Source organism: Micromys minutus, assembly GCF_963924665.1.
Source record: "Micromys minutus genome assembly, chromosome: 18".
Classification (NCBI taxonomy): domain Eukaryota; kingdom Metazoa; phylum Chordata; class Mammalia; order Rodentia; family Muridae; genus Micromys; species Micromys minutus.
The window spans coordinates 36941730-36956350 of NC_137953.1; the positions used below are offsets into that span (position 1 = coordinate 36941730).

Genomic DNA, 14621 nt, shown 5'->3' on the forward strand with positions numbered 1-14621 from the left:
TCATCCTTTAGAGATGCACCCAGGAAAAAGTTGATCATCTCAGACTCCTTAATGGGCAGGGAGAACAGGTAGATCTCCTCCAAAGACTTGATCTTCATGTCCTTAACCAGGCGGCCCAGCTTGGTGACGGGGATCCACTCCTTGTCTTCAGCTTTACCTCCATGAGCCCCACGGCCTCGACCATGGCCTCAGCCTTAACCACGACCGCGGCCCCTAAGACCGTTGCCTTGCCGAATCCTCCGCGGAAGTTGCAGCCTCCTCCTAAGCCTGAGGCCTGGGGTCCTCCAGGACCTCCCGCTGCACCGGCATCATCCTCCATTTGGTGTTTTCCCGAAGAAGAAGTGCTCAAATTCTTTTGTGCCAGATTTGAGGCATCTGGTGGGACAAGTAGTAGATGACTGTGTGCCATGCCAGAAGGTGAACTAAGGTAAAAAAAAAAAACAGAAAACAAAAACAAAAACAAAAACAAAAAAACAAACAAAAAAAAAACCAAAACAAAACATGCTGAGGGGGGATAGACCTGGGGTTTACCGAAAAGTGGACTTTACTGAGATTAAACCAGTAGGGATATAAATATCTACTAGTCTTATAGATTCCTTTTCTGGGTGGGTCAAAGCCTTGCCACAAAGAGAAAAACAGTGGCGGTGGTAGCTAAGAAGATTCTAGAAGAGATCTTCCCTAGGTTTGGCACCCCTAAGATAACTGGATCAGATACTGGGCCAGCTTTTGTTGGCCAGGTAAGTCAGATATTAACTCATTTCTTGGGGACCAATTGGTAAACTCAATTGACCTTGGAGACTGGTGCAGACTGGGTGGTGCTCCTTCCTGTAGTCCTTTTAAGGTTAGGCACAGTCTCTGCCGCTTCAACTTGACCCCCTTTGAGATACTATATGGGACCCCTGCTCCTCTTACCCTACTGGGGAATGCTCCTAAATTGACTTGCCATAATAATGATTTAAACATCAGACTCAATGCTCTGAAGACAATACAAAGAGAAGTCTGGGCTCCATTGGCCGTGGCCTACGTTTCAGCTACCCCAGAGACTGCTCATCCTTTCCAAATCGAAGACTCGGTACACGTGAGACGCCATCAGACTCTGACCCTCAATCCACACTGGAAGGAACCATACCTGGGTTTGCTGACTACGCCAACGGCAGTCGAGGTGAACGGGATCGCAGCCTGAACACATGCCTCCCATGTGAAACCTGCCCCAGACCTGAGCTGTCTGACATCTTCAGTTAGAAAATCGAAAAGACCGACAACCCCCTAAAACTCAAGATATCCAGAACACCATGATCTGATTACTAGTTTTTCTGTGGCCAGCGGAGGACATCTCGAGAACTGTGAGGAACTCCCATACCCCTCCTAGACTTACATGGCAGGTCCTATCAGTTACAAGTGTGGTCCACATCTAAAGAATCATCCCCCTTACACCTGGTAGCCCACTTTAACACCTGGTTTGTGCAAAATAGCCGACAGGTTAGACGAGCGGAATATTCCCACTCAAGAACTGAGAGAAAGACTATCAGAATGCAACGGTGAGCCCACATAATCAACACACCCCCAAAGCCCTGTCCCAGGGGTGATCTGAGAGGACAAGAATTAAGATGCTGGCTGTTAGGAAAAGAATGAAGAGCGCAGGGGTGTGTGTGTGGGGAGCAGGGGTGGCTCATGGAGGTGCGGCATGGCCTGGGGGTAAGGAGACAGACAACATGGGGTCCAGACCCATGTTGGGAATCCCTTCCCCCTGAGGGACCAGCCACAGGATGGTATACTACAGAATAAAGTTTATTCAGGTCATGGGGTTGTTAAGAGGGTATTAGAGGTAGAGAGAGAGAGAGAGAGAGAGAGAGAGAGAGAGAGAGAGAGAGAGAGAGAGAGAGAGAGAGAGAGAGAGAGAGAGAGAGAGAAGGGGGCTAGCAGCCCCTTTTATAGTGTCAGGTCACTGGGGCTGAGAATACCTAGCTATTGCCAGGTAAATGGGTGGGGTTTACCTGGCTGTTGCTAGGTAACTGAGGAGTGGGGTTCTCAAAATCCCAACATTCCTGCATTTTGGTTGACCTTATGAATTGAGGATGTAGAGACTTGTAAAGAGGTCTGCTAATAGGGTTCATTTTAGAAAACCATTTCAGTTGTTCAGTGTAAACAAATTTACTCTTTACATACAGTCTCTGACATGAAGTAACTTACAATATTCTAAAATGTTCTAGAGAAGTGCCTGTTGAGAAAGTAAGGCAGTCACTGTGTCTGAATGTATTTTTAAATTGGAAATTAAAAATAATTTATTTTTTGTTAGAAAGAAATTGTCACTTTACTTAGCCTGAAAATATAAAATATATTTATTGTACATAAATAGGCTATGGCCAATTTTTTAAAATTTTCACCTTATCAAATGGTTTCTAACCAAAACTTGTGCTTTAAATAGGATACTATTTTTTCTTCATTAATAATTGCTGGTACTGCTAATATTTTAAACAAGCATATTAAGGTTATCATATGTGGAAACATATCTGAATAGAAACTTAGACACTTTCTATTCAGATTTATTTCTAAGTTGTTAACTTTATCTGACTTCTTCTTACAAGGATTCCAAGGACTTGTTTCTTATGCAGGAGTTCTGATACAATAAAAATATATAAATGCAGTTTCCTTAGCTTTCTATAGAATTCTGGTCATGGTCCAGCTAGCTGTACAACTTTCATTTAACCTTAACTTTATACTTAACCTTATATTGATTCATGTTAATCTTGAAATAAAATTATTCTTCCTGTAACTTTTGTCTCTTAATTTGCCCCACCAAGTTGTACAGTTATTACCTCCTGGCTTATGTGCTCGACTTCTGCCAGCTATTATATTTTATCATGGATCCTTGGATGGACCCTCTTCTGAGACACTAACTGCTGCTCCCCTCAGGCAGCTCTAAGCAGTCACCAACCCACTGACATCCCCAGTCCCTGAAAAGCAGTTTAGGCACCTTCTGTAGTAGACTAATAGGCCAAGTGCCATCCATCCCATCTCCGTTGCCTCTCTGGACATTGCTTTTGGGGACTCAAAACTAAAACATCTGGACTGAAGCCTTCTTTGTATAATTCTAATCTGTGTCTCAACAACTTAACCTGGTCTTCAAGATCAGCTGAACTCTTTGACTGCTTTAGTCTTCCAAAATCCAGAAGGAGTTGACCTGACTCCTGCTAAGGATGGCATTTGTGTCCTTTTCTGTGACCAATGCTGCTTCCATGCCAACATATCCTAACAGGTTTAAAATGGGGCCTAGAGTCTAGTAACAAGAACCAGAAAAATTCGACCACAATACTCCTCCTATGCATGGGTTTCTCGTTTCTTCTCCCAACTATCCCCTATAAATACACTTTTATTTCTCCGGATGATGGAATAAGATGAGAGCTGTACCCAAGCTTTATGGGTACACGGCTTTATCTGAGACCAGAGTGATTCTATGTAACTATCCCAGGGCCTAGACCTGATCTAGGTCTATGTTGGTTGGTATGTTAAACAGGCACCTTGGTTGGCTTTTTGTCATGGGTTTAAGACCTAACAGCTTTGTGAAACAACCACGGCAAACAAATAATCAAAATTAGAAGTGGTCCATTGACTTGAATAACCATGTCTCAAGAAGGATGTATACACGGTCAAAAAGGATAAGCAATACTGCCCTCCACTGCAAATCTTTAAAGTAAAACCACAATAGGATGTTAACATGGGAGAGATGGGGCTGGAAGACTGGGACAGGGAGACTTACAAAGGGGAAAGGAAGGAAGCAGGGCAAGGATGCAGAGAAAGAGAAACTCAAACATCATTAGTGGACATGTAAGTTAGCTTAGACCTATGGAAAACACAGTGGAAATTCCTTAAATAAACAGAAGACACAACTACCATAAGATCCACTAATCCCACTACTGGGCATATATCCCAAAAGAATGGAAAACACTGTCAAACGCTCTGTCCTCTTATGTGTATTGAATTAGCATTCATTTTCAAGGATTTTGTGATTAGAGATTCTTCAGTTATAAAGATAATTAAATAATGGCATTTACAGAAATAGGGATGGGACTGGAGGGCATTATGCCTATCAAGTGAAGTAGGTTGGTAAGGAAAGGCAAAGAGTGTGTGTTCTTACTGTTAGCTAGAAGCTAAAATGTTGATATCAAAAGAGGAGAGAATTGAATAGTGAGTGCCCAAGTATGGGAAGTGTATTTTGAATCTTTAAATAGAAAGGAATGGATGTTTGAGTTAAAAAGATATACCTATTAACCGACTGGGGAAGTACATCAGTTAGCAAACTGTTTGACTAGTAGGATACCCAGCACCACATTAACCTGACAAAGTAGTTATGACAGAAATGGCAGTGCTTAGGACGAAGAAACAGGAGGACCAGATACATGAAGTCATCTTCAGCGAAATAGTGATTTTGAGGCTAGCCCAGTATACATGGAACTGGATTTAAAACGCAGGGCTCAGTCTCTGTTATCCCTGGGCCAGCTGGAGACCTACAGGTCCTCAGAATTTCAGAGTCCTCCTCTATGCTGGATTATAGATGGTGGTGGTGAAATTTAGGCACTTTGGCTTTGCTTAGTGTTGGAAATAAAAAAAAAAAAGCTGCATTCCTATAATGGGGGTGATGCATTTTAAAGGGTTTTCATTGGAATGTTTACAACGTACTGTTCGTGCAAAGCTCAGGAAGCAGGAGATGAAAGAGAAGGTAGATTCAGTGGCCTGGGTGTGACAGATGGGCGAAGGCGGACGGAATTCCCCACCGCGCAGGGAACGGAGCACAGCAGGTAGGAACCTCCCTCCTTCCCCCCCTCCCCGCCCCCCCCCGCCCCCCCCCCGTCTGCTCAAAGCCACGCAGGCCGCGGACCCGGACCGCTCCGGAAGGGGCGGGGCTCTGCGCTCGCGTACTAGGCCTTCTGCGGCGAACGCGCTCCAGGCCCGGCAGCCGAGCACCGAGCTGCCGATCCGTGTCACTCCCGCAGCTCTCGCTCGCGTCGCTCGTGGCTCCACCCGCCATTGTGTAAGTGCGCGGCTGCCCGCGCGGGCTGGCGGGGCGGGGGCGCGGGAGGGAGGCCGCCCCTCGCCGCCAGAGCCCGGATGGAAGCTGGCGCGTCTAGGTGACTGGAGGCACTGGCCGGAGCTGGAGCCGAGAGCTCCCTTATGGTCCCCGTCCTCTAGTCTCTGCCTGGGACTTTTCCCCGCCCACCGCAGCACCTTCCTGGCCACCCGCAGTGCCGGGTCTAAAATGCCAGCTGAGGGGTGCTTACTCCTGTCGCAGAATTACGTTTTGGAAAGTTTAACTTGGGACTTCTTTTCTTTTCCATGCAGAAGCCATACCCCGCTATGGAGCATGTCTTTACCCCGCTGGAGCCCCTGCTACCCACGGGTACCGTATTCCTTACCATGCTACAGAGTCAGCAGGAACCTAGCAGAAAAACCACATTCCTACCCTGAAGGCCTTTACCCCAAACTCCATTTTCTCTTTCCTGTGAGCAAGTTAAGCAACCACACCTATTCCTCTGTTACCCACTTTGAAAAGTGAACATAAATAATTAGACTTTGCCCTGTAGAACTTTTGTGAGGACTGAGTGAGTTGATACAATGTGTATCCTCGACCTGAGGTTCCAAGAGTATAAACATCTAACACACTGGTGGAACATATATCCAACAGTGGAACATTTGACATGAGGGATGTCAATAGCTGCTTGTAAGGAATGCGTTTCTAATCACCTTGACAGTACCTGAACATAGAACAAGATCAGTACATGGTTATATACATTGTCTTAAAGGTTTAACTCTTTGGTGATGGGGATCGAGTCCAGAGCCTTGGAAATGCTAGGCAGAATACCCTTACCAGTAAACTTCGTGCCCAACCCAAGGGTTTTTATTTTCCCAACTTGAAAATTATTGCACTCCACATGTTAATATGTGGAAGGAGTTTTATTAGTAGCATTTATTCTTACGTAATTTGTCTATAATGATACATTGTAAGGCTAGATGTATTTAATTTTCAAATTACATTATGCATGTTTGCACAGATACACATGCACATAGTCATATGGGGGTCAGATGTTATTCTTGGGTGTCATTTCTCAGGTGCTGTCCACTTTGTTTTTGGATTTCTCACTGGCCTGGAAATAATTAGGCTAGGCTGGTCGGCTGGCCAGTTGGATAGGGACCCCAGGTATCTTTCTGTGACCAACTCCCTAGATCTAGGATTATAAGTGTTAGCCACTCTGCCATTTGTTTTTATGTGGGTTCTGAGATTGAATTCAGTTCTTGATGCTTTCTTGACTATTCCCCTAGTCTCTCTTTAGTGGTTTTTTTGTATTTACACTACCTGTGTAGAATTTTTGGCTCATCATCTGTTTCAGAAGAAATAACATTTTTCAGTGGTTGCCTTTAGTTTTATAAGCGTGTGAATTCAGGGGTCTTGTTCTGAGTTTTGAATTTGATTTGTACTTACCATTAATACATCCCGGGTGTATTGATGGGAAAAGCCAAAGTAGTGATAACAGTCATGTGTCCCTTAAGGGCTGAGATTCGTTGTCAATTGGGTGAACATGCTAGTGTCTGTCTGTATGTATTCAGAGGAAGATCATCTCACTGGTGTATGTGGTCCTGTGGAACCACCTTGAATGTCTGTAGTGCATCATTGATTCCTTTTACATAGGTGGACGGAAATAGTGATAGATTGGGGAATAAAACAGGTTTTTATTAAGGTGGTTATGAGGTTTCCATTTTATCGCTATAAACAGTTTTTTAGACACAAAAGCTTCAGAACATCTTGCAAATTAAATTTCACAGTTCTTAATTATCTTATAGTGGCAGAACCAATGGTCCTTCCAAAAATAAACATATGATCCCGGTGGGCTTGCTGACCTCCAGATTACTTGCTAAGAATGCTAGTGTGTGAAAAATTGTCAGTGTTTTCTGCCTTGAAAGAAGTGTCACTTAGTGGTTCTCAGACCTTATGCTTTAGTTTCTTCATCTGGAGAGCAGAGGTATGTCATGGGGCCATTGGTACTATCAATGAATACATGTAAAGCAATTCGATTCAATAGCTAGGAGCTCTTAGATTCAATGGCAAAGTGTGAGAGCAAACGAAATGGCATGGGGGTTCAGGGCCAGTCCTGAGAAGGGAATAGTAATGGACACGAATTGAAGTGCTTTGCCTTCAGTTTTATTACAGGCTCAGTGGAGAAGCCTTGACTCTTTAATTTGGTATATTTTTATGTCTACACTGGAGCAAGTCTGTGACATTGTGGTAGAGATACTCATGTCAAGTACAAAATTGCCAAGCCAGGATCAGTGTGCTCAGGGGTGGGGGGGGGGTGTTAGAATTTCTTTCTCTGTAGTCACATCTCATTTTTAGCTTTGGCCTTGAAAACAGGGTCCAGAGGCATGTTTCTGTTGATGTTAGATCCATGTAAGATGGAGTAAAATAGAGTGGTAATATGAGACCAGTGCAGTGCCTAGTCCTATATAGCACTTTAAGAAGTATTGGGGGTTATATTTTATTGGAGGACTTTATATTTTTAATCAAGTGAATAAACTTGATTCCCCAACACTAATATTTTATTGTGGTCTTTGGGAAATAACTGTCAATACTTATTTCAAACAAAAAGGATATATATTATACATTGTTTTGTAGATGACTATTTTGGAACAGTGAGTTGAACTGTTTTAACTTCGGATGTTTTATAAGATTCTTGTTTATTTTTTTTCCCAAAGAAAATAGATGTTTTTCTAAGTAAACACTTCTAAGACCATTTTATTCAGTCGAGAGGATCATTTTAAAAAGTTATATGAAGCTGGGGGCTCAGCTTAGTGGTACAGTATGTGCTCTGCATGTCTGTGGCTTGTGCTTGTGTGCCGTCCTTCTCACTTAAGACGACAGCTTTATGCCTTCTTCTGAAGTGTGGGCTCATTGTTTAAATAATAAAACTTAGAAACTAACTCTCTCTTCTCTCTGTCAAGTTCTGTTGACTTCTTTGTTGTGAATCATATAGAGAAATATCTAGTTATTAGCTTCTCTTTCACTCCCTCTCTCCTCCCTTCCTCCTTCCCTTCCTTCCTCCCTCCTTTCCTCCCTCCTTTCCTCCCTCCTTTCCTCCCTCCTCCTTCCCTCCTCCTTCCCTCCTTTCCTCCCTTCCTCCCTCCCTCCCTCCCTCCCTTCCTCCCTCCCTTTATTTCTTCCTGTTTTGTTACTCCCACCTTGCTACATAAAGAATGCCTCAGAGCTTCTGGTCCCCTCATCTTCTCCTTTTCGATTATAGATGCTTATCACCATCACGCCTGATTTGATGGTAATGCAGATCCAACCTAGGGCTCTGCATATGAGGAAAGCACCCTACCCACTGGACTACATCTCCAGACCAAGCTTTCTGTTTTTCTAATTAGCAACGTACATTCAAAGTGGTCTATTTTAAGGGTCTTATAATTAAAGTTTTTATGGTTCCTCTCATACACTTCCTACTTTGATAACAGCTTTTTTTTTTTTTAAATTAATGCACACGTATCAATTAGGTAAATTCCTAGGAATGAAATTGCCTGGTGAAAGGTATGTGTACATTCCCAAGGTCAGGAAAATCGATTGTCTACCTAGTGCTTCTCTGTTGGTATCGGGTGCTGTGGGAGATACATAGCGAAAGAGTGTATTTTCTGTCCAGGAGCACCCTGTGGGTGGGAGGGCAGGAACAAAGTACAATGAAGCCTAGTTAGATGGTGAGCTGCAGGCTTCTGTAGGAAGCAGGCAGGAGGAGGCAAGGAAGTCATGGCTGAGCAAATTCTGCATCTCTAAAAGGGCAAGGATTTAATCTGTGAGTACCACAGGGAAATGAGCAGTCCATTGCAGGATATGGGCCAGCTTTAGGGAGGGCTAGTGCTGCACACACACAGGACAGCACTCTCAGAATGGCAGCTGTGTGAGGACATCGGATGGAGCTGGAGGGCATGGGGGGGGGGGCTTGAGATGGTGAGAGATGAATACAGTCAGGACATGAAGTATAGAGAGCCCTTTCATGGAAGGAGTTAGAAAACGTTTAAAGGTGTCTGCATTCCTCATTCGGAATATTCCTTAAAGCCAGTCTTTAGGCTACCCTAAAGCAGTTCAAGTAAATCATGTTACCCTCAGCTAGGTGCACATTTACCATCACAACACTGGAGAACCTTGAAGCAGGAGGTTTACAAAAAAAGAAACTGTATCATGGTTCTTTGCCAACTGCGAATCTTTTCACAAATACTTATGCATAAAGTTGCCATCAGTTTGGAGGAGCTGAAGAATTCCCATCATGTAGTGTCTTTCACACACATACAGAAACACTGAATTAAGAGTTCGCCTGTGGTAGTCAGTGCCGTGTTGTATGGGCTTGTCACCGAGGAGCAGAAGGCTATGCTGTTTAAGTTTGTGATGAAATGATATCAGGAGATAGTTTCAAATCTTATCTTGGTTTTGCAGGCTCTCCAGGATCTGACTTCTGGCTATCTATCATCCAGGTTCTTCTGTCCTTCGCTGCTTCACTTAAGTGAACAGTTGTTCCAACTTCAATGTTCTTCCCTTAGCTCATTCTACATTTATCACCTAGAAAACTCCTTATTGTTAGAACTATTCTTAAATCTTACCCATTCTAATAGATACCCAGTGCTAGTGAGTTTGCATTTCCTGTATATGATTTTTAATATATTTTCAGGGTTTTGCATATCTATAAACATCTTTTTTATCTACATAGGATTTATATATTTTTGTTATAATTTTAAAACAACAAATCTCTCTCTGTGTTGTTTGTATGTATATATGCACATATATATGTGTCAATGTATATATACTACAACACATGTAGAAGTCCTGGGCCTACTTATGGAAGTCAGTTCTTCTACATTGTAGGACCTGGCAACTGAACTCAGATTATCAGCTTGGTGGTCTTTCTGCCCCAGCTGCAAACTGCCAGTCCTTATGAAAAAAGCACACTCCTTACTCAACAGTTTGGCATTGGGGGCTATGTGACCTTTGCCCATGGCAGCTGGTGAGCAGGTGAGGATGTGACAAACTTTTACATATCCTGCTACTCTGGTGCCTGCTTGATTAACAATTGAAACACAGAGAGACACATTTCATAGCTGCTAAATGCAGTGTTTGTAGGTCATCCCAATACCCACTGGGATATTTTGCCTTACATAGGTTTTTTTTTTTTTTTTTTTTTTTTTTTTTTTTTTTTTTGGTATTTTATCAATAAAGTTAGATGATTACCTCTTTAATATTGAGGAGAGTTTTGAAGATGATGGATAGATAGGGATAACCAAAATATTTAACCAGTTTTTTTTTTTTTAGTTTCAGACTTCAGCTTTTTAAATGAATAAAGAATAATATTTTAACTGTTTTAAGCATTGTGAACACAGGGGGTTTCTCAGTGTATCCTTGTAAATTTTCATTTTCCCCTTAATTTTTGGTACATGTGATCTTATCTATCACAAAGCCTCATAGCTCTGTTTGAAACTTTTCTCAGAAAGCAAAGTGTATGTCAGCTTGATACAATGTGGAATCATATAGAAAGGGAGTCACAGTGAGGGACTACCTACTTTAGATTGGCCCATAGGCCTGTCTTTGGGGAGTTGCATTTGTCAGATTTATTGATGCGAGAAGACATAGTTTGAAAGTGGAAGGCACCTCTCTCTGAACTCAAGAGTACGTGCATCAATTTGTTCTCTGCTCACGACTATATAAGTGATAGGACCTGCTGCAGGCTCCTGACTGCTGTGACTTTCCTGTTGTAAGGATCTGTAATTTGAAAGGGTGAGATAAAACCTTTCTCCCCTAAGCTGATTTTGTCACAGATATTTTATTAGAGCAACTTAAATAAAATAAAACTTAAGACAGAGAGGCAGGAGGATTGCTGTGTAAGGCCATCCTTGTCTACCTTGTCTAGTCTAGCAGAGACTATAGCACGATACCCTGTCTCAACAAACAAACAAACCAACACCAACAAAACTCACAAAGAGTTAAGAAAAGTTTAAAATATATTTTAAAATATATGTCTATTAGCTTTGTAGATTTATGTTGATACATGATTGGACAGTGGAGAGGTAGGCGGGGAAAAGGTCAGAAAAGGAGGGGAGCAGAGACTGGGGGAGAGGCAAGGTGGAGCTAGAGAAAGTAGACCTAGATGCAGGTGGACTTCATCGGCGATAAGTAGACAAATTTTTTAAGGGTTTCTGTAGGTCATTTTATCTCATCTAGAAGGGAGTTTGTGTCTTTGTTTATTGTATGTAATATTATTGTATAGAGTGTGTGGATTGAGAATTAAATATGTAAGCCTGTATGAAAAGCTGTCCGGCCTCAGAGTCATGTTTGTGCCAGGTGGTGGGGTAAAGAAACACGCTGGTGCAGAAGCACCAGGATGGGTGGAGTGAACCACCTGGGAAGGGAATCTCATGGAGATTGTAGCTCGTGGACCAAGTGACAGTCTGCGTGTTCTCCTCCATACTAGAATGGTGCCCACAGAATGAGACCGTGGGGACTGATTAGGAGATAAGGAGATAATCCATCTTTTTAATATTTACTGCAACATAGCCTTTTGCCACTAATAAAATGTTTGGCACAGGTAAATTACAAAGATAACCTATTTAACTTTCAATTTTAGAATGTAAATTCCAGGAATAGGTAAAGTGCCACGGATTTAGTCTTTACTGGGTGTTGGGGGTTGTTGCCCAGGATGACAAGGCCCCATGTGGGAGCAAACATCTCTTCAGAGGCCAGGAGCGATGGGGTCCTTCATTCTACCGTGATGGTACATCCTGGTACCCTCTCAGTACATACTCTTAGGGTGCCTCAGCTCTAAAGGTTCGTACCACCTGACAGTAGCTCCATCTTATGTACCAAGCCTTTCATTACAGTGTGGCATACTCGATAAAGTTAGAAAACAAGCAAAATGAACTGGGTGTGTATTTCAGTGGCAGAGTACTTTAATATGGACGTGCCCCTGAGTTCCATCTACCACACCGTGTAAAATAGAACCACATTCCAACTCCTCAGAGGCTGCTGCTGTTGCCACAGTGTCTTTCCAGATATTTACTGTGTAGAAATACTTACTCAATCTCTTTAAAAACAACAAAAATGGAATTATGATAAGTTGCTTTATTCAATTCCTGGCTCTCTGTTTACCATAGTCCATAGTATGTAATGCTGTTCATATTCAGGTTTCCATTATTCTGGATTGTGCTTTCCCAGGGGCTTCCAATGAGGACGGCCTGTGCAATGAATCCAGTCTTTTTGAACCTGCCATGCTTGTTCCTCACACTTTTAATTCTCCTTGATATTGTTGACATTTTAAATAAAGCTTTTATATCAAACTTAAATAGATTGGATGGAATAAGAAATAAAGCAATTTGATATGTCACACAGCTCACTTTGGAATGTAACTTCCGAGTCAAAATTCCATTTTAGTCTCTCCCCAAAATTTGATCTTCATAAATTTTATGCTGGTAAAGGGTTTTATTGATTACTTTACATTTCTTTGCAAAAAGATTATATAGACTTTTAAATTTAGAAAAGATTCCTTTGAGCACGATGCTCTTGAGAGTTATTTCTTCTCAATTGAATTACTATTATTGAGGTTTATTCTAAACTTGATTACCATTTTAAGTATTAATAATACACACTTGGTCCAGTCGGCATAATTATAGTACAGACTTTTGTAATAACTCACACTTACGTGATATTGTATGCTCAGCATAGTTCTAATGCTTCAATAGGGAAACGTCTGTGGAAAATTTGTGGAAATAAAAGGTGGGCCAGCTTTGAGCTGTACATATCCCCATCTTAGTTTTGAGACCTTCCCGTGTCACTTAGTTTCTTTAACTATGTAAAATAAGGATAAATCTAAACATGAAGATTCTGGGAAGTATAAGATATTTTAAAATATGTTTAAGTAGAGATCTGTTCAAATGTTAAGTTCTCATATTAGAGCTTTGTACTAAATAACCAACATACTGATCATTAGAACTTACTTTAAATAGTATCACTTTTTTTTTTTTTGATAAATACTTAAATGAGATTGCTATTTACTTGAGTAAAAGCATTTGGTCCAGTTAGGTGAGAGAGTGCTGGGTAAGGCTAAATGAATCTCTCTCTTACTCCAGTTACATGCATTCATGCTCATTGAACTTTGTTATTATATGTGCATGTAGTTAGTAACTGTGGACCAGCATACTGTTTTGATTAAGTTGTTAATGAGTAGAACTATTCTGTTCAAGGTAGTATTAAAGCTATTATATTTCTGGGCACTTTATGTCTGTTGAAAATGCCCGATCACATTTAAGTTGTCTATAGTAAAACCTGAGGTAAATAACAGCATTGGCCAGTTACTAGTGGCATACCTGGATCATCTGTCTTCAAATTCTGACCCTTATTAATGATAAACAACCGCCCCCCACAAGGCTCTGAACTCTGTATTTTTCCTAACATTTCAAGACCTGAGTGATAACATTCATACGTGTGGTACATGTAACATCACTCAGCAAACGAGAATAAAGTCTGAAGTGTGAGAGTAGATTTGATTACTGTGAATTTGCAGGAGAAACTGTTTTTTGGTCATACTACCCAGCCAAAGCTGACAGATTTTCTGGCTTTTTCTGTTCTCTAGATCTGTGCTCTGTATTACTGTAACCACTTTGTAGCACTTTAGCATCTGAACTCTACTGCTTCTACAGATTATAAAGTGAGTAAAAGGGCAAGACCTGCTTACTCTGTTATTAGGACATTTCCAACATTTTGTAACAGTATACTGTTATCTGGACAGCCTTAACTGAGCCACAGTTGGTTTCTCTAAGAACAGATATTGAGAGGGCAGAGAGATGGGTCAGTGGTTAAGAGCATGTACTTCTGTTGCTCAGGCCCAGTGTGGCTCTCACAGACATGCTAAATACACATAATTTAAAAAGTAAAAAAAAAAAATACATAAAACATCAGAAACTTATTTTCCCACAATTATGAATCCCAAAAGTCTAAGATCAAGGTCTTTTGATTTGGTTTGGTTTCTTCTATCTGTCTTTCTTTTTGTCTTGCAGGTGATACTCAGTTCCTATGCGCACACATGATTGACAGGTGTTCTGTGGATAATTTCTCATTCTAATGAAAATACCAGCCATCTTTGGATTAATACCTACTCATATAAGTTCCCTCCAAATACAGTGAAATTCTGAATTATTGATTGTTAGGAATCCAGCCATGATTTAAGTTTGAACTTGGATTCATGGTTAGTGGCTCTCACAATGCTCTTTTCATAGGGGAACAACCAACAACTGCAGTTCCCAACCAGCTTTGTAAATATAAACTTACACATTTAGCATCAAGTAAGGGTCTTTGCTGTTGCTGAGTTGTTATTTCTTATATACATGTCTTTAAATGTGCTTTTAACTTATAGTATTTTCAGTTTCTGGCAATTTTATAAATATGTAACTTGAATAACTTGATTGTACTTGGAGGGACTCTTGTAGTCCAATGATTACCAAATAAGAAAGTTTTAAAATCACTGTAATAGAAGGTAGCTGGCATGTAGAAAGTCACTTTTTTTTTTTTTTTTGGCTTTCTTAGGTGCTGTATGTGTATCTGTACA

General features: G+C 41.3%; 1 protein-coding gene across 2 annotated transcripts in view; it reads left to right on the forward strand.

Moving 5' to 3' along the window:
* Window positions 1-4971: 4971 nt before the first annotated feature.
* The window catches only part of TPK1 (thiamin pyrophosphokinase 1), a gene marked incomplete at its 5' end in the record, with an annotated part of 314282 nt that continues 304632 nt past the window's right edge, over window positions 4972-14621 (forward strand). Inside the window, 2 exons of one of the 2 annotated variants that reach the window (XM_080931980.1) lie at window positions 4972-5029; window positions 5338-5395. In XM_080931980.1, coding sequence (XP_080788106.1) covers window positions 5353-5395 — 43 coding nt within the window. Of the gene's footprint in view, window positions 5030-5331; window positions 5396-14621 lie in introns of those variants that run through there. The other variant, XM_080931979.1, reaches the window with a different exon arrangement.